At 38.1% G+C, this 21,197-nt stretch overlaps 1 protein-coding gene and 1 long non-coding RNA gene across 3 annotated transcripts; both read left to right on the top strand.

Annotated features, from left to right (window-relative positions):
- The first annotated feature begins 10,135 nt into the window (after positions 1–10,135).
- On the top strand, positions 10,136–12,542 carry LOC141532923 (uncharacterized). Of its 2 annotated transcripts, none has more exons than XR_012480150.1 (3): positions 10,136–10,253; positions 10,982–11,141; positions 12,454–12,542. It is a non-coding gene; the product is annotated as an uncharacterized LOC141532923 (long non-coding RNA). The 2 variants fall into 2 exon arrangements; XR_012480151.1 differs by lacking the exon at positions 10,136–10,253 and adding an exon at positions 10,796–10,826.
- Positions 12,543–15,494: 2,952 nt separating this feature from the next.
- On the top strand, positions 15,495–18,493 carry LOC141532769 (segmentation protein Runt). The gene is made up of 4 exons (XM_074251262.1): positions 15,495–16,047; positions 16,550–16,663; positions 17,333–17,440; positions 17,788–18,493. Exons 1-4 carry the CDS (start codon positions 15,726–15,728, stop codon positions 18,207–18,209), a joined length of 966 nt encoding a protein of 321 aa, XP_074107363.1. The 5' UTR covers positions 15,495–15,725; the 3' UTR covers positions 18,210–18,493.
- Positions 18,494–21,197: the final 2,704 nt, after the last annotated feature.

Genomic DNA, 21,197 nt, shown 5'->3' with positions numbered 1-21,197 from the left:
CCAGATGAAGAGGAGTGAATGTAGTCGTATATTGACAAACGATCTAACGCGTTCGTGTGGACGGTGCGAGTATTCGTCGACGAGATTCGAATTATCTCTGTTGCGAGCTTGTCAATGCAAATGCCGTACCTACATTCAATTACCGCTCGTCACTCTCTGATCAACACGCTCACGACGTCCACGAGGATACTCATCGTTTTACTTTAACTATCTGCTTCGGTAATTATTTTTCGGTATCAATCAATCGATCGGATTTCGAAAAAAAAAAAATTATTTTAAGAATAAAAAAAAAATTATTTTGAAAAAATTGACAATCTAATTAATTTTTTAAGCCTTGAGAAATAAATACATTTACGATATACATATTCAAAAATTCTAACAGCGAAAAAATTCTCCTAAGATATAAAAAAAAAAGGCAGTAAAAAATAGAAACACTAAAAACAATTCTATCATCCAGAACACCACCAGAATTCAGTTTGCCCGACAAGCCGTGCGCACAAATACCGCGAAAGAATTAAAAAGTTAAAACGCGGAGAAAGTATACCCACGAGCTTTTACCAGCTCACATTTTTCGGCCACCTCATGCCCAATACAACATAACAGTGTAGTAATCTATCTATATAGAGAATCTCTGAGTGTATAACTAAAGCCCTCTCCACCATTTTCCCTCTTGGCATCCATCCTCGACCCGCCCTACGCTCCCTACCACTCCCTACTCCAATCCCAAGGTCGACAAGCGGGGGCGAACATGTGTAACATCCAGCCTTGATTACGCGCGCTTGTAAAAATTATTACCCACGAGAATTTCCCTTTTTTCCACCCCACTCCGCTAATATTTCGGGACAAGTAACAGCGGCACCCTGTCGCCAGTATCCTCAACTAAAACATCAGCTTCATAAAACACTGATTTTTTGGTAATTTTTTCCTTCTATCATCCGTCGGTAAAGCATGGAACTTTTTTTTATCCAGCGAGCAATTTTTTCTTTCACCTTTATGCGTAGGTAGGGTAGGGGATGTATTGAATGAATTTTCAAATAAAATTAAACTGACTAGACGTAATTGCCACTTGAAAGTTGTCATTCGTGGTCTGAACCGTGAAATTCCTAATTGATTACCAAGTAATTTGATTATGTCAACCCGTAATACGCTTGTTAAGTCACTAATTTTATTGATTAGGTACGATAAAAAAATTTTTTATGCGTTTCAGACCCTATTAAAGTCAAAATAACCGAAAAATCGGATTAAAGGGGTGAGTTTAGGGGCGGTACCTCTTTTGAGGACAACCCCCTCGTGCACTCTCATTCTTAAGATTAAAAACTCTAATCCTATAATAAAAATCTGCAATTTTTACCATAAACTGCTGAAAAAAGCCCGAAAATTTGCGAATTTTCGCTTAGGTAACAAAGAAACTACTCTCTAAGCTCAAGATATCAAAATAATGATTCCGTAATTTTTTAGGGAGTGCAAAAAAAGTCTGAAAAACAAGCGGACTGCTATGAGGAACAAAATCTCGGTATTTTTCGACGCAACCGAGTTGATCTCAAGAACCTTACCAGCTCCTTGAAAGCTCCACTAACAGAGGGCGACACTGGTCTCGTTTCTGGAGCAAAAATTCGGGATCTTAGCTCAAGATTAAGTCTGAGATTTCAAATTTTCGGTAGTAAGTTTGTACTCAAATAAAAAGAAAGTTGAGTCGTAAAAAATGTAACTGTAAATGAGGAAAAGTGACGCTATCCGACAGGAATAAAGTAGATAAAAAAAAGTAATTTTGTTTGGATGTATTTTGTCGGCATTTAGGGGTGGTTAAAGCTGAGTTGTATAATGTAGATAGGTGTGTACTTTCGGTACATGTGTATGAAGCGACAAGTAGAAGCGAGTGTGCATACGAGTAGCGTCACAGAGTGTTTTGTTCGCGCGATGGACGCGTCGCCATAGCGACCTGGGGTTGTTTATTATTGCGTCCAGCTCGGGGAAAGGGAGCAAGAGGAAAGCTGGGTGGAAAGTTAGCTTAACCCGGAGCTGGGGGTTGAAAGGGTTAGTTGGACCGGGATAAAAGCTCGGGCAGTTTTGAGCCCGAGTGAGACGAAATCGGTGTCGGACGATCGCGGTGGGAGGTATTGGGCTGTGGGTTGGGGGGAATTGGAGCTAGTGAGGGTGAAAAGTGAGAGACCGGTTGATGGGTAGAGAGAGGAAGAGTTTAAAGCCTGGTGGCCGACCACACGAGCCTGAAAAATACATTCACCGACACTGCCGCACTGAACCCGTGGTAATGAGAGTTCGATAAAGCGCTGTTACCAGTTTGACGTCAGCCGATTTTTTAGCTTGTACACTGTACGCCGCAAACGCGATGATAGTTTTTTGTTTTTTCAAAAGGAAAACCTCTCTGTATATCATCTGCATCTCGAGATGTATAATTAATTTTTTAGAAGTCTAGACGCCGAAGTTACCAACTTTCTGATTTTAGATATTTTAGTGTAACTTTATCATTCGCTATCGGATTGAGGGAAGCATCAAGGGTGAGATGGGTCAGCAGAGGAAATCCTGAAAGGCTATCTGCATTTGGAATCAGTGGTGTCAGCTTATGGAAGATATTTCTCTTTTGATATGCGGGTTAGTTTGGGGTTGGACAATTTTTTTTTAATTAATTAGCTACATCTTCATCGTTTTTTGCTCAATCATGATAATGATGATGATGGTGGTGATGGTGATCAACAACAAGCAATACACTTGTAATCCAGACCTTGACCTCGAAAACCAAAAAAAGCATCTGACGCACTAATAGCTACTCAAGTAATTAAAGCATTTAGAAATATAATTTCCACCTTATGTGGTCGTGGTCGGTTTTGGATAGTTACCAAACCAGCCAAAATATATAGGCAATTAAACATAAATGACGAGATCCTGTTTTAAAGTTGCCACGCGATAAAGTTAGACATACCGAAAACTCGCGATATCCGTTCACCTGGTCTGTTTTCTTCTCTCTCTTTCTCAATCTATAAAACAAGACTAAAAATGAACGCATTTAACCCCTGGGTTTATTTCTTCAGCCGAATGTCCCAATGAGTAGAGTCAGAAAGCGTCGAAATTGCCTGGAGGTTTAATTTACATCCCACCGTCTGTAGTATTTTCGAGAGTGAGCACGATCGACTAATGACCGGTTAACCGGTTCGCCGCACTTGGAATCATTAAGGTAGGCGTTTATTTACCATTGTTTTCTCTCTTTCTTCCAACTGTTTACCCGACTACCCAGGACTACAGGAAGTAAGCTTTTTCAAACGTCACACGCGGTTCCGCTTACCAAGCCCTCCAACCCTCTTAGCTTCTCCCGTTCAATGCTAGTCATTTCGGTGTGCCAGTCTGTTATTACTGGATCAGACAATTAGTTTGCTGCTTTTTTTTGTGCCTTTTGCGTTCGACCTGTATTGTAACTACACCGATGCTTAATAACTTTCGTCAATCAAGGGATTTCGATCAAATTTTTTTGACGATTTTATTTTGATTTAAATTTATTAAATTTGGTGTCAATATCAGGCAGATATCTTCAAATTCTGGCAATAATATTAAACAGCAATATAATCGTTGGATTTAAATAACAAACCACGAGATTGAATATATCATAAAATAATCCACTAATGATAAGATGATTTGGAACCACAGAGTACTAAAATCATTTAATCTTGGGTGTCAAATACCAAAATAGCTAAAGTCGAGTAGTGTGGTCGAATGAGTGGTGTGCCAGAGCCACACGCTGCCCTTTACATCTCGATGGGTATTAACTAAAAACCGAAAAACCAACATGACCTCCAATATCCAACTGAATGTGTGCGTAGCTTTCGAACCGAGAGATAAAAGTGACAGGGTTGCAGAGTACCTGCCCGGAAAGACTAGCGACAAACAGAGGAGAGACTGGGGAATATACTGAGCTGTCCTTCATCCCTTGTCTGGCTTCAGTCTCTGGTTCATTTTACCCTGAATAGACAGCATGGGTGTGTTAGGATCTGGGCCTGCCACAGGCTTGTAGAAGATTGCGTGAACCTCCACAAAGGCCAATGATTGCTTCGGTCGTTTCGATAAAAAACTACCCCCGTACTTTGTAAAAATGATCAGGCTAATGGGAATCGATTTGCAGGAAGATTTGTCCGGCTGACACTCGGATTTGAATTAGCTGTCGAGGACTGGGACCATTTTTCATGCATCGATGCTGGGTGGACGTGGTAGTCACAGGACAGCGAAGAGGAGGGAGGAAGTGGATGTTGGATGCCGGATAGTGAAAGATGAAGCTAGACTAACAAACCAGGAGCACATTTCGTGGTGATCGGAGTGTCGGGGGTGGTTCATCATAGTGTACCGCGGATGTAGACGAGAACTAAACGTAATGTGTGTCTGTTGGAGTGAGAAAACGCGGGAAAGAGAATTGGAATGATAAAGCAACCAAGTGAGTGAGTTTTAGTGAGGGTGAGTAGTTAACAGAGGGTGAGGGTGGGTTGCTGGTCGACAGTGAGGGTATTTGTTAGCGCGAGTGGCTAGCCAGTCGGATTACCACCGACGATGGAGTGAGAAGAGGACTGACGCTCGTCCTGGATATTCAGGGGCCAACTGCAAGCACACATACGCCCAGTGTGTACTTTCCGAAACAGCTACATCCATATCCACACAACACACACTAACTACCTCGATTTTTGTAACGTTCTATCCTCACACATTCATTCGAAAAATGTATGTACTTGGCTGATGTACAAACGAGCCAGCGAGAACCAGTCATATGATGCTCTAGAGGATGCCTTCCGCGTTATGGACACACGGACGAGTAGAGAGCCAACCGCCGCTGTAAAATTTACACGCATCACAGGGGTGATACTGCTCCACTGAATGCAGAGGGTTAAAAGAGCATCGCTAATGACCCTGCTCGGTTATTTTGTGGATTTTTATAATATGAGTTCGAGTAGCCACTGACTCGAGTTTCACGTCCTGTTTTTTTTTTTTTTTTTTTTTTTTTTTCATTACAAAGCACGCTTTTTGGTGCTGATGCTGGATACAGTTTTTTTAGGCTGATGCATTTGCTTTTAAATTTAAAAGCCTGTTGGTTCTGATGCGATGGTAATTATCTGGGGAAGTGCGATCATCATCATGTTGATGTTGATAGTGATAGTGATGATGCTGGATCTTTAATTGTAATCATCTTGATTAGATAGTTTCAATTATGCTTATTTGCTGGATATTGGAGGTGATTGTTCCCCGGCCTTTGATGTCCCAATTCGTGATTGCGAGCACCGTGTTTTCTGTTTCATCCTCGGATATAAGCTCCCCTATTGAAATATAATCGGATATGTAGATTACGGTAGCTATTGTAAGTTTCTGTTGAATGTTGATGAATCTAATTGGCAAAATATAAAAAAACATCGGCAACTCTGTGAAATAAATGACGTCCAGTGGCTTCTGAAGTAGCTCTTTAGTTTGATTCTAAAGGGTGTTCACATAGTCGGTAGTTTAGTCAGACCAGAGGAAACAAGGGTGCAAAATTCAGATCTATAGATCGTGAGGCCAACAAACCGACCGAATCTCGACAGGACGGATGGGTAGGCCGCGTTTTCACCGTTGCCAACTTCAACCCTTTATCTCTCTTTACTATCCACCAGTTTCCTGTCTCTTTTCACTCTTTCACTCGCACTCCAGGTCACACTTGGTACACGGAAAACCCCAAGCTTTTAAGTGTAGTACACTCCCACACTATAGACCAGTGAATCACATACACACACACACACACACACACACACGCGTGCGCGCGCTGGCACACACTCAGTGGCTCAGCACGGAAATTTTCAGTCCTCTACCCTCTGGCCTCTCTCTGGTTGAGGCTCGTTTTTGCCGCGTCCACCGGCAGATCAATGGGGTTGCTAACACGAGTAGGTATATGTGTCCGCTTTGCCACCCCGCCGACTCACCCCACATAAAGCGGGTTGCACTGGTGCCCACAGTCGCCCTTTTCGAGCCTCTTCGTCGAATGTCCAACCAATACCGGCCCTCTATATACTCTGTGTACTTGTGTGTCCCACCCCGTTCATCATTCCTTTCTGCTTTTTCCACTGTACTCTTCCGGCGGGTATCCTCTTTCTCTCTCCACAAGCTCCACAGCTACACACCTACCCCTTACTCCTCTCATCACCGTGATCAACATACGCACACACTTGATGTGTGCACGGATCCATGAGCGTGTGTATATTGTTGCGTACGGACTGTTAAGTTCTCTGCAATTTATCGGCCGCATTTAGTAACGACTTTTGCCAACGGTACTGCCACTACACCACGATTTCTCCAACTCATTTCATTAAATTTATGCCGCTATGTGCCTGCTGATTATGACTGATTGTTTGCTAACAAGTTTAATGAGGGCTTCCATTCTCGCGGCGTTGAAGAATCTTTATGGAAACCAAAACCACAATCTTTTTGATGGATATCCAGCTCTATTCATCATCAACATCATTATCGTCAACATGATTGTCATCATCACCATCACCATCATCATCATCATCATCAAAATCGGTGAAGAAAATTTTACTGATTTTCAGATATATTGGCCCTTGTCAAGCTTTCAGCACTCATGACCTATCAACACTCACGCAAAAAGATAACAATTGAAATTTACTGATGGATAAATATAAAACTAAAAGGGTGATGAAGCTGAGATTCGAAAGCCGAATGGGATTGCCGTCCACCGTCCAATTGGTGTTCGGATTCAGCGACTCGTAAAACAATACGCGGCTGATTACTCGATAACCCGGTGATATGTGTAGAAGAGAGTAGCGATCGTATGTATGAACCGTGCTTACCTTGTATATGTGATGTGTGAAGAGAAAGAGAGACAGCGTGCTATTCATACGCAGAATTACCGGTTTACGCGCTGATGCAGGACAGCATACAACGTTAATCAGGTTCGATCCAATATCCTTTTGGCTATCGAATGATGTTCAATATTCCCGACCTATGCATCTATTTGTTCCTCTGATTTTTATCACCGATGGGCAACCGAGCGTGGTTGTAGGACACTCAGAACTTCAAAGTCGGCTGTTCAAGTTGGCTTGATACTCTCTCCTCACGTCTCACGTAACATCTAATATCTAATAGGCAATATGTAATACGTAACCAAAATCCCCGAAAACATCTGTCAGGTATCACTCCCTCGGTGTTCACGATGTGAATTTAGAGAGTAAGAGGTACAGAAGGCGCGCGCCACTGTCCAAGTTAAATCAGGTGTAAGACATGCACAAAGCGCTCTTCATTTGTTAAATCTCCGGTAATATCTATCTTCTGACATTTTGTTATTTACATTCAGAACCAGAGAAAATTTCAAATAAAACGGAAAGAAAGAATAGATTCGTTTCCGTGTAGGATATGTTACAATGCTCAAAGAGAGCAGCAGAGATCATTGAGCTATTGGTTGTTCAAGGCTCTGGATAATTTTTTTTATTGCTCATTGATTCGATCCAACAACAAGAGTATTGTAGTTTCTGAAGTTGTTGATTTAAGGACACAATTTGCATCTAGAGAATTATTATAGAGCATTACAAAAACTTTGATAATCTATATTATTAAGAGAATAAGCATTTGTCTTTAGAAACTTTAATATTTAAAAAAGCACAGTGCAATTTAATAAAAGTAATTATTTCATAAAACAAAATTTGATTTATTTTAGTTCACAAGTCACGATACTCACATAGTAACTGCAAAGTAGCTAGTTATTATTAATTTGATTAATATAATGATAACTAATGAATGTGATAATGATGATGATGGTGTATCCTTTGATTACAATGATTTGTTTGATTAATGCGATATTATGATAGATAACGGGAAACGTACTGATGTTGCTGGACTACAGAAAGAGATAGTGATGATGATGATGATTGTGGTGATGATGATGACTGTGCATCAAAAATTTTTTCTGGGTACAAAACCACAAAAATGGTAACTAATATCAATATTACATGACAATTCATCAACTAGTGGCTAATGTGTCACAACATTTCTCACCATTGAGTGGTGAGTACATCAGACTCTCAATAGATGTCCTCAGCAGTACTAGCAGAGGATTCCGCAACCCTGGAGTGTTTAACCAGTTGCAGACCCTAATCTCGGGATCCTCGAAGCACTTCTTGATATGAACACAGGTTACAAAGCCTGCGTCCGCGACCTCATGTTTGCTCTAGAGCTGAAGAAGAGACTCCGGAATGAGGATTAGCTTTCAGGTGACTGTTTCTATAGGCCGTAAATCGGATTTAAGAGTTTTGTCCTAGGAAAACAAGGGAAGAGACATAAACAAGATATCGGTTGAATAGTGGATGTTTGTCGAGATTTGTTCGTCTCAATAGAATACCGGTGATCTCAAGTGCCCTTGTTAAATATTTTCTGTAATACGATTCATAACCATCTGGATCATTTGATTGATTTGAGGCACAATACCCACCAAGGACTACAGACTTGGGGTGGAGCTTCTGTTTGTTATAAATGTTTATACACATCGCAGTAATAGATACCTTAATATCATCAGAAATATTAGCTCTCAGTCGATCATTATCCGCTTAGCCGAATAGAATGCATCCTCTTTCCTATTCTCGGGGTTGGACTAGCCCAAGGCGAGTCTTACCCCGTGAATTTTCACCCTAGTTTACGGATTATCTCTTGCTTTATAACAAGGGCTCGATAATGTCGATGTGGAGAAGGATGAGGTATTACTAACGATGAACTCTGATCTCTGATTTAGAGGATACAGAATAAAGACATTTGATAGCTTTCAGAAGATTTAGTAATGCCCTAAGCTCCACTTGTCAGCTCGACACACACCAAATAATGACAATAAGAGTTTTATAAGTAATAAATTTGTGACCAAGCTCAAGAATCGATAATGTCCTCTTAACAACTAAGAACAGTAAGATGAATCTCCAGTTGTCTGAATTATAGATTTGCTCAAAAGTTTCCGAGGATTCACCATCAATTATTCAACAGTTTGAGTTTAAGTTTAAGATTTTAAGATCAAAGAGGCTTTAAATAGCACTGATGAGATGTGATGCTATGCTGATCAAGATATTGATGTTCTATGTTCTGAATGTTTGCCAGATTTTTACCTGCTGTGATTGTCTGAGACAATGGACGAGTGAATGGCTCATCAGACCGAAATTGGATGAGTTGAATCCTCGTCTCATTACTCCCCTTTCGGATAACTACATACATGCTCTATGTCCTGTGTCCTTTTATGCCCAGGTCCAAGAGCTCCCTGTGAATGGTAGACACCAACTTCTAAGTAAGGTCACCCAGCAATTTCCGGTAGCCATTTTGATGGGCTAAACGTATTTCCTAGCCATGACGGTGAATTTGTAAGGATAATATCGCGCTTGGGGGATAATTTCGCCGAGATGAGAGTCTTCAATCCCCAGCTAGAAGCTACTCAAGGGTTATTGCTATATATTTTACGAATTAACCACTCGATTTTCAATCCTTTGTCACGCCAATTCTGAAAATTTCCTTTGAAAAATTTTTTCAATACTTTTGACCAGTGTTGGGAAAATCAAACGAATTTTTTCCGAGGAAAAAATAGTTTATTTTTTAAACAGTTTTACGTAGCAATGATGCATGGTACTAAAAAAAAATCAGCTTGTCTTCTGGTCACCCTAGTAGTTGGCGAAAACAATTTTCGGTCTTTATGCGTATGGAAGGGGTGAAGTCGTTAGATTTTTTTTCTAACAGGCGGTAGGTATATTAGGTAACATACACCCTCTAACAATGTACCATCTATATATAAGCGTGGGGTGCGTCCTCCACACGTGACGCCTGATTCATATACAGACTGTGCTCTACGAAATCAATTTGTAATCTTGACTCGAATTAAAGATACACCGAACACTTTTTGATAAACACTTTGTACTGGGTATATTTCAAAGTTACTGAGACCTTTTGTTAGATAAATATCCACGTTTATTGAAAAAATATGATTAACATTTTCAAAGGTTCTTTTATTTTATTAGTGCTCCTGTTCAATTTAACATGTTTATTGTCTTTTTCATGGAACACAGTCAATTTAAAATATTGGTGGATATTAAATACCGTTCAATACAAGAAAATATACATTATAAATCCAATGGTCTTTAACTTGGTTGAAGTTCTACAACTTACAAGTGCAAGTAACAAGTTTACGATAGAAGGGGTAGCAAGCACGTGATGGGTGATGCAGTTATCGGATAGCAAAGTACATGAAATAGAAGGTAAGGCAAATGCTGACTTAAGGATCGATGATATGCCCTCGTGTTTTACAGTTCTATCGCGTTATTACTATAACTATTATTATTATTATTATTATTATTATTATTATTATTATTATTATTATTATTATTATTATTATTATTATTATTATTATTGTTATTGTTATTATGCTTGTAGTTGAAGTTATAGTAATAGTAAGTCACGGAAGGCGGAATAGCACACTCGGTGTCATGATCGATGCCTTAGGCGATTATTACTTCAGATTCCGAGGTTGTATAGCCCCTTTAAGCTCGCTATCATACCTACTCGCACACTACCCTTCCGTCATCAACTGTCACAACTATCTGGACCCCCGCTTCGAAGATGATGATGCTGGTGTACTATAGTTGTTCCAGGGTGGTCCAAAGCAACAGTAACCCTCGCATCAGATACGTGACAAATCTTAATTGGACAATTTTCGATAGAATATTTGGGTCTTAGGTTATTGGGGTTTAGGGAGGAACTTTTATAACTATTATCATTGATTTTTTGCTGGAAATAGTGGAAAGTATTGCAGGTGGAAATTTTTTAAAAAGGTAAAATTTTTTTAGAATTGAAATTACGATTTAAATATTAAAAATACAAAAAAATACTTTATCATATTAAAAAAAATTTTTTTATCAAGAAAACTGACAATTTCGCAAGTACTTTATCCGAAAAATCATTTGTATAAAAACTGTTTGTTGCGTAGGAAGTCGCACAACAGATTTCTCCCCTAACAACTACCCAGTGAATGGACTTGGAAACAAAACAAGTACCAGAAACTCGCGGAAGGAAGGGAAGACTAGAGAAAGAAGAGAGGGATGAGGCGTGAGGCGTGAGGCGTAAGGGCGCCATAAATGAATGAGTATGTGAGTATGAGCTCCATCTATATGCTATATAGACACAATATATAACTAGAGAAACAGAAAGTGATCGGGGGTAACAAGAATGAGAATGAGAACGAGTACCAGCGGAAACAAAAGAGACGTGGGACGATACGCAGTATGGCGGCGCTTCCGGCTCACTCACCGCACACAATGCCGCCCTCTGTGTTAACTTTTCTGTTATGTGCCCTGTTCATCTCACGCGTTATTATTCCGGACTCTTTACTCTACGCTCGCTACTCTTTAGCCCCCTTTATCTCTTGTTCCCTAAGCGACTCATCTTACCCCTCCTTCTTTAGTGTCCTTTAAAATTGTTGAATATCGTAGCTTATGACGGTCATTAATTGGTAAACAATTGGAAATTTTCCTACAAAGCTACATTAGGACACATTATAAGTCATATATGGCCACATGAAGTCAGATATAGACATATACATCCATTTTAGGATCAGATATGAACATATCAAACAATATTAAGCTATATATGAAAATGCTAGACAATATCAGACGTTATTTAGCTAGATATTGACAAACCAAGCCAGATATAGATGTACTAAACCATATAAAAAAATTTTTTTTTAATTAAAATTGCAGTCCCAACATCATTAAAAATAAAATTGCAAATTTGGCAGAAACAAAAATTAATAAATCAATAAATTCATTTTTTCCGTACGGTCATGGAATTCAAAAATTTTTTGTTCTGCGTTAACTGTCCCCGCATGAAGGTACATTATTTATGTTATGTATTATCTATTTATTTTCAACTTTAGCGTAGATTTTTATTACAAAATATGAAAAAAAAAAAAAAAAAAAAAAAAAAGTGGGTCCAGTGAAGCGTGGATATGAGTAGACCGGCTCTTTGTCCCGATTAACTTTTCCCAGCACTACTGGAATATTAAAAAATGTCTCTCGATTCTTGAAATGCCCATTCGTGATCACTCGTCTGTTAATTTTAACTACGGGGATAGGATAGGATAGGATAGAAGCGTTTTTAAAATTAGTACTCATGTTTTTGTGTGATATTTTATTGTCACGTATCATCACGTATCGTGTGCATCTACGTTTGCATATAACATACATATATATTGCGTATGGCTGCTTTTACACTTTGCTTTTGTCTTTGCTGGGTCTTTTTTCGAGCCTTTTTATCAGCTCAAGAATTTTTTTAATATTTTCACTTGAGGTACAATATGCTATTTTTAGAGTTAAGATTAAATAGTTGAATTTTTATTATTTTTAAAAATAATTAATAAATTAAAATTGTAATTAAAAAAAAAAATTTTTTTTCTGTATTAAGTAGGAAGAACATGAGAAGTAAGACGTCGGAAAGGAGCAAAGCTGTAGCTATATGTTGACAAGTTAAAACTGTGACTAACAAGGTGTCGCGTGGCAGGATAAATTGACAAGGTGAGCTGGGAAAATAAAAGTTTAGAAGCTTAGAATCGGGTTAATCTAACAATAATCCCAGATCCACAGGTTACCGAGTTCTAAACTTGTTTTCGAAAGGACAAAAAAATAATAAAAATAAAAGATCAGTTCAAGGACTCTCCCAGTGCGTGAAAATCCTCGTGAAAGCGGGAAAATTTGCTCCGGTAGTATGAGTCCATACCTACTGTACTAAAAACTTGTATATTGTGTATTTTGTATGGATATAAGTATACACATTTTACACTCACTATTTACAGCATTTGCTCTTTATTTTACTCGTGTCGACATCTACTTTTACATATATACCCATCACCTAATATAACTAATATATTTGTACAGTATATGTATTTTTAAGATACGGTCTTTAACTGGTGATGGTTAGTGAAGGTCTTTTGATTATTATTATTTAGATTTTTACTAGAAATTATGTCACAGTGTCAAATTTTTTACATTTAACTTTATTTTTTCAATATTGATTTTTTTTTTCTAATTTTCGACTAAATTTTTTTTAAATCAAATTTTTTTCATTTAATTTAATTTTTTTTTTTTTTTTTCAATTTGATTTTGTATTTTTTATCTTTTTTTTTTTTTTTTTTTAATTTTTAGCTCAATTTTTTTATTAAATCAAATTTTTTATATTTTAATTTTTCCAAATGTTAACTTATAATTTTTTTTTGTCATTTTTGACTTTTTTTTTTCTAATTTTTAATATTAAATATTTTTATGATTTTTAATTTTCGTTATTAAAAATAAATTAATACATATTAATATATATCTCGATACTTGTTTGATCAAAATAATATTTCCTGTCATTACACATACATACCAACTGCCGATATACATACATATATGTTGTACTACGAGTAGAGGATAGATTTTAACTAAACGGAAGAGATTACCGGAGACAGTGGGTGGAGTTGCTCGCATTAAAAGTGTATAATATACAAACATATATATCAAGAATGAAAAATCGATTTTGCTTGAAAGAAAATTTTTTTAACAATCGTATAATATTATGTATTATTATCCAGTACTTCCTTTTTGTATTTTTTCCCACGCTATTTTATAATTCTATTAATTTACAAGCTATTATACTCTTTAAGAAGTTTATTTACAAAATAAAAAATTTTTTGTAAAATTTTTCCGGACAAAAAATTAAGCAATTGAAAAATTAATTTAATAATTTAATAAAAATTATTTAAATAAAAACAAAACAAAAATTGTTATTTTAAAAAAAAATTACCAAGCTTGTAAATGTAAATTCTCAATCTCCGATTTTTAAAAGGTTCTTAAACCACGTAACAATGCCGTCAAAATATTTATAAACCTTGATTGTATTCAAATAAGATTAGAGAAGCTACTTAGACTCACCCAAATGCATTTAAGAGTTTTTGCTTACTAAAGAAAAGACCGGACCGAGACTTTCTTCATTTGAGATTGTAATTACCTGGGTTAGAATTACGATTTATGTCTCTGTAAATTTAGAATAGTAGGTAGAAAATATTGTGATAAAGCCTTGGCCTTAACGATGACTAGGCAATTATCCATATCTCTGTAATATAACATGATAGCATAATATATTATCCCGTACTTAATGATTTTATTATTTAGAGTGCTACTTTTCAGTAATGAGTAATCCCGATGACATAAATTGTGGACTTTAAATTTTGTTTTTCAATTGACAATAAAGAGAGACTATAAGTTACATTAAGTTACATTAATTTTAAATCTAAGCTCATTTGCTTCTGTGTAGATTTAAGTGGATTTGTAGGTTTGTTAATTTTTGGATAGTTATTATCTAAGCTGCTTTTTTTGACCGATGCTTAGTGTGAATTTGGTGCTAGACAGGAGAAAAAAAATTTTTTTCTCATTACGGTCATTAAAAAAAGTGTCTTAAATAATTTAAATCAATTATTTTTTATTCTATAGGAAATTTTTAATAACATTTTGAAATGATGACAAATTTAATTTAAAGCCCATTAAAAATAAAATTATTTAATTTTTTTTTCATTAAAACATTTTTTTTTTTTTTTTAAGCGTTTAAAGGATAAATTATATTTTTAGTATTTTTATCACAAATTTGCTTTATTATTAAATAATAATTAAAGGAAAAATTTTATTTTTTCAATTTTTTATGCTAAAAAATAAAATAAAAGTGAAAATTTAACAATTAATATATTTTTAAATTGTATAAAAAATTTTTTAATTTGTTGAAGAAAAAATTAAAAAAATTTTCTAATAGTCAATTATTAAATTAACTTTTAATTTTTTTTAAAAATTGTTATAATAAAATAAAAAAATAAACAATATAATTTAATATTAATTATTGATTGAACAAATTAAAAAAAAAAAAAAAATAATGACCAATGGTCATTGACCATCTTACATAAATAAATAAAAACAATCTGAAAACATCACAGAACAAAAAAAAACTAAACACGTGTACGTGGGTGTCATGCCGCCGATAATCTGCCGGAATACACAGTGGTACACCCACACGTAGAAGCCCATAATCAAGCAGGTGTGAGCGAGAGTGAAAGCGTGGCAGAAGCAAAAGACTTGCAGAATAGAGACTAGAAGCATAGAAGAAGACAAAGCTTGGTATAGCGTGTGGCTTGGGAGCACGTGGAAGCGAGAGGGAGGATCTGGGATCCAGCGAGCGCGAGGGAGCAAGCAAGAGCGCCGACATACAGAAGCAGGAACGGTCTCTTGGAGACTGTAGCTCAGATCCCCACGGTCTCGAGCAACCCTTAAGCTTGGTTAGGGGTGAAGGCGGCGAGCCACTGAGGCCACAAACACGACCACCGTCCTCATTGGTCGACGCTCCACCGCTGGGTGGGGCGTTAGGAAAAATTGGTGGGGATAAAAATCCCCTCTAAATAGGTGGTAGATCTCTGCGAAAAACTAGAATCCGCTCGACGAGCATCGTGTTCGCCTCGTTTTAACTTCCAATTTAAAACTTTTCTGCCCTCCGCTCCAGCCGGACTGCCGGACTGCCGGACAGTCGGACAATCGAACAACCGGACCAGGAGGAAGCTAATCGTCTAATCCAGTGAATTGTTAGCTTGTTAGTAGTGCAGTGTTGTGATTGATCACCAGATCGATAGTGCAGTGCCATTAGAACCAGGATTATTGTGTAAAATGCATCTGCCGGAAGGCCCGCTAGGCATGGAAAGCTTCAGCACCATCCACGACGCACTTCGTGCCTGCCACGGCGACCTCGTGCAGACCGGAAGCCCTGCGATCCTCTGCACCGCCTTGCCCACCCACTGGCGATCTAATAAATCCTTGCCGGTCGCTTTCAAAGTCGTCGCCCTTGATGAAGTCAGCGATGGCACTCCGGTGACGATACGCGCCGGTAATGACGAAAATTGCTGCGGGGAACTCAGGAACTGCACCGCGGTGATGAAAAATCAGGTCGCTAAGTTTAATGATCTTAGATTTGTTGGAAGAAGTGGAAGAGGTGAGCTTGATTATCCTTTCTATCCTTTAATTGATCTAATCTTACAATTACATCTCTGAAAATTCTTTAAATTCCAACTAATGATCGATAATTTGATGCCTAATCTTTAGATCTGATTTTTTTTATGCTAAAAATAAAAATTTTAATTGATAGATTTTTTTGATTGGCTAAATTTTTGATAATTAAAGCTTTAGATTCATCAAAAGATGATGAATAATTTTTAAGAACTTAATTTTTTTGATTTGAGTAAAAAAATTATTAAACTAAGAAATTTTACTCGATTTAAAAACGTTTCGTCTTGATTAAAGACAAAGAAACTATTTTTTTGATTCAAATTAATTTTTTTTTTTCTATGTAATACCTAATTTAGATTGTCAAAAGAAATTTTTTTAAATAAATTGAGCTTTAAAGCGATTAATAAGCTATATTAAGCAAAATATTGATTTTTTTAAGACCTAGATCTTGGAAATTAATTGATGTAATAACAATAAAATTGTTTCAGGAAAATCATTTTCGTTGACGATACAAATAAGCAGCCAACCATCACAAATTGCGACTTACACCAAAGCAATTAAAGTAACAGTGGATGGACCGCGAGAGCCAAGATCTAAATCAAGTAAGTAGTCAATAATGATAATCATCGATTAACCATAATCATAACCCACGAGATCCTCCAAATTCTTGGAAGGAAGTGGTCAGAAGTGATCATAAGCGCGTGTCCAACCAGAGAATCCGCAAAACGGGTGTCAGAGGCCTTGCAGCGTATAATAATCCGGCGTATATCTGGCGGACCTCAAACCACGCCGCGGTCACGGGTGTTGCTTTCCGTTTCTCTCGTATTCTCCCACACATGTCCATTACATCGCACATATGTGTAAATCCGCGCTCAAAGCGGGCTTCTTTGACTAATTCCTCAGCTACTGGATGATAACGTAAAACAATAATAAATGTCTCCGAGAGATCACGCTACCATGGTATATGGATGCCATCATCCTGGCAAAGACACCGCTTTATGAATTTGTTTATCGCCTGGCATATGCCAGCAGCCATATGTGCCACAAAACACACAGGGTATTTGCTTACGAGCTGTTTTAATCGCCGGTTTACGATTCCCAACTATTCTCGGGCTCGTTAAATCCCGTTTAATAATTCTTATTTATACCATCAACACTACCATCATCATCAACACAAGATTTCAGTTAGCACCATCACCATCACCATCATCATCATCATTTTTTTTTTTTTGTTTTTGTTTTGCTAATCTCTTTTTTTGGTGTTGTTGCAGATTATCAGTACGGACCTGGCTTTCCTGGACTGGGGCTGCTGAATCCTTGGATAGACGCTGCCTACTTAGGGCACGCATGGCACCTGCCACATCCTGCACTCATCAAAGGTAACCATCTCTTTTTAGTTAGTTCGCAAAATTTTTCAGAGTTGAGAACCGTATTGATTCGCTGATGATTCATCCCGTGGTCTACGTTTCCTTCGGACCCTTCGGGGTTGTTCCCACAATCTCCCCTCGGGATTCATACAATACAACCCTAAAAAACAGAAAATCCAAATTGCACGCTTCAATGTTCAACTATTTTCAGTTATTAGCTTCCATTTGAATCGAAAATTTATACAATAGTTGTCAAAAAAATATAACAGCAATTTCTAAATTTTTTTTTTTTTGAAGACCTTCAAACCAATACAACAAACAAAATTAAAAAAATCTAAATCAAATTATTTTTTTTTCAGGAGCAATGCCAATGCCACCAGCGGATTTATTCCCACCAGCCTTCACACCCGGTATGCTGCCGTCAACGTACCCGTTCCACGAGCACGTAAAGTTCCCGACGGAGTACCCAGGTATGCCGACGACGAAGACACCAGCCTTGCCAACGAGCCCATCTCGCAGCCCTCCAAGAAGTCCAAGTGAAACTAGCAGTGAATCTGAGGAAGTACGCAGTGCCTTTGTGCCGATTCGCCTCAACACGCTGTCCAACGTCAGCGTCAACGGTACCAGCAACGTAGTCGCTGTGACGAGTGACGTATGCAAGAGAACGCCACCAGCGGCTCCCTCCAGCCCTCCGGTGAAGAAAGAAAGCGGACGGTGCGAGCTTAAAGCACCGACAAAGCTGTCTTCCGTGGCTTCTAAGCCCGTTTGGAGGCCTTATTGAATGTGGAGTGGGTGGTTGAGAACTTTGGAAGGCTAGTGATGCGTACTCATATATTTAATGTAAATAAAGTGTAAATGTAAATAATTGATATATTTATTGTACAAAGTGTAAATATTGATGAACAATGTTTACAAATGAATGGAAAATGAAATGAATGTTTATGAGGGAGAGCCACGAGACTGTATGATAGCCGGCATATTTACTGTCTTAACTGTCTGTAATTTATTGTAAGTTTCAAACAGAGATTTAATGTAAATAGTTTATTATAGAAGAGATAAAATAAATCTAAATTAAATAAATATTTTTCTAAATTATTTTTTACCATTAGAAATTAAGTTTAGATAGTATAAAGATGTCAGTTGCTACTGGAAGAATTATTAATAATATTCTGAAGGTATGACAAGGCCCAAATTAGGATTAAGATATTTCAGGTCACATTCGTCTTGAGCTCGTGCCGTGAAAAAGGGATTCTTGTTTCTTTACATTTGCATATTCACATCGACATATACACACTAAAAAATTCACATCAAAACATTCATATGCATAGCGAGCGGGTATTGTAGCCTTGGATAGATTTTTTGTTGGTACAATTTAAATCTGAATGGTAGCACGCCACACTCTCATTTGAAAGCGTGTGTAGGGGAGAATTTTATATTGAGGGGAACGTGAGATCTGTATTAGGCAGCGGTCCTCATTTAATACGTTTGAATGCAGCCCTAGGCAGGGAGCCAGCACCATCATCAAGATTGATAATTAGACGGGTAAAAATGATTGATAAAACTGATTGAGAACCTTTTGGGGGAGGTGAAAAAATTAGCAAAAAAACTTGTTGGAAGGGGAAAAACTGGTCAAGACTTGGCGGGCAAGCTGGACATAATCCAGCTGATTGGATGATTTCGCTGATTGATGAACGGGGTGTCGAAAAACAACCGGTCGACAATTGACAATGAGAGTCAAGTTAGTCCAAGTACAGAATAGAGACAATCGCAACTGGAAACTGACAAATTGATATTGGCGACCAACAAACTGGATCCTCTTGTTCGAGATTACCACCAACGGGAGGAAGGGAGCCAGCAAGAGCTCTGCTCTAGTTCAGAGAGAGTCAGAGCGCTGTCCGAGTTTGAGGGTTCTAGAGTTAGGCAATCAGCGTTGATGAGGGGTGCTCGTCACTGGGTAGAGGCCTCGGACAATTAGTAACCATCCTGGTCCTCTCGCACGTTTGCTCCATATCCACAATCCCTGCGTCCTATGGATGGAGGAGGCCAGAGGGTGGAAGACACACGCACACAGACCGCAACTTTACGCATGCGAGCTGGATTACAATTCGTGACTTTTTGTGTCAACAGCAATCCAGCAATCCAGCAATCCAGCAAGGACTAATTGTCATCCAGAACTGGAGATTTTTTTTTTTTGATATTTCTGAACCTTTTTGATCTAGCTGGAGATTGTGAGGCTCAAAGGGAGGGTGAATTTGGTGCCTGATTTTCGAGGTAGCTGCGAGTCGAGATTCTTGATTATGCAAACTCAATTGCCGATAAGCTCTTGTTTTGATGAAGGAAGGAGAGGGAAAGAAAGCAGCAAGACAAGACGAAAGGGAAATAATAAGAGGGCTGCTCCCCTGATAAATACGTACTTGGGGATGTAAATAACTTGGTCTTTCTGGGATAAAGGAAACCAGTTGAATGAATGTTTTAACATATTAGAAGGCAATAACCGTCCTTGGACCTTTGGATCGCTGATGGCAGGTCTTGGGTTTAGTTGTGGAAACCGATCCTGGAGACGAGGAGAGCCAACTAAGAAAGATGTCTAGCACGCGAGACGAGGTCGGCTAACAAGCTGCTTTGCATTCGAACAAAGTCCCACGAATTCGACCTCGTTATCGCTTATCGATCGGTGGAAGGTGGAACCCCGCTAAAGAGTGCTTTGTTGTGTGTTTATCAATAAATGTTGGCTGGTTGTAGAATGCGGATGGTGATATTGGTGCTGGTGGGTGTGCGTGGATGCGTGTGGAGCAATGGTACACAAAGAGAAAGAGTAGGAAGTAGATACGGTGGAAAACTGGTCGATAGTCACCAGATACACACTACAGAGATAGCATGTTAAACGTCGATGGGCGCGGTTTGCACCAGTCATTTCGTAGAAACCGCTGATTTTACCTTTTTCCGATAATTCCCTGCTGTCCAGTCCCCCCAAACACCAGAAGGCAGCACCAACGGAGCACCAATAATACCCCCGTCCTGGTGTAACGCGTTTCTATCCGCGAGCAACGATCACCGACCAGCTTTTTCACTTTAACCGTAACGAGGTTTCACGGGAAAAAAAAAAAAAAAACTAAACTTTTTGTTTAACCTCTCTCTCTCTCTCTCTCTCTCTCTCTCTCTCTCTCTCTCTCTCTCTCTCTCTCCAATTGCTATTTAACCCATGATTTAAAGTCTATCAAAGCGTAATGCCGTTGCCCAGCGGTCTGTTAATTGACAAGCTCCAACATTTCACGTATACTTGGTTACTTGGATTCGCGACTCACGGGTTCATGTGTCACACATTGGGAGATAGTGGGCTTTTTTAAATCGTTTTGCCCTGGAGGTTGAATTATGGACAAAGTTGAGGCGCTGATTTAAATGAAAAACACCAAAAACTCCATTGTTTTTTGATACGGAAACTTTAGCTGCTGAAAAGTTAGAAGAATTTCGAGATTTTTGAATGGAGATTGGTCAGGATCTTTGAATTAGACCATAAACAGCTGAGAACTGCAGGAGAATTTAAATCTGAGGGTTAGTTGGTCAGTTATCAACTATAAAAATGAAAGAATCTCAGACGAAAATTTCCAACAAAAAAATAAAAGTGCAAATGAAAAAGAAATTGAAACCTGAGAATCGATTTAGGATCTCTAGTGTAGGATAAATTTAGTTAATCATATGAACAGTCAAAAAAGTCCAATATCAACAGGTATCTTAATAACAAATCTAAAAGCGTCGACGTGACCAAGGC

This window comes from Cotesia typhae, unplaced genomic scaffold, assembly GCF_013202065.1.
Source record: "Cotesia typhae breed Kobodo isofemale line unplaced genomic scaffold, CoteBio_Ctyphae contig_69, whole genome shotgun sequence".
Taxonomy (NCBI): domain Eukaryota; kingdom Metazoa; phylum Arthropoda; class Insecta; order Hymenoptera; family Braconidae; genus Cotesia; species Cotesia typhae.
This window is presented reverse-complemented; position numbering and strand designations above follow the sequence as displayed.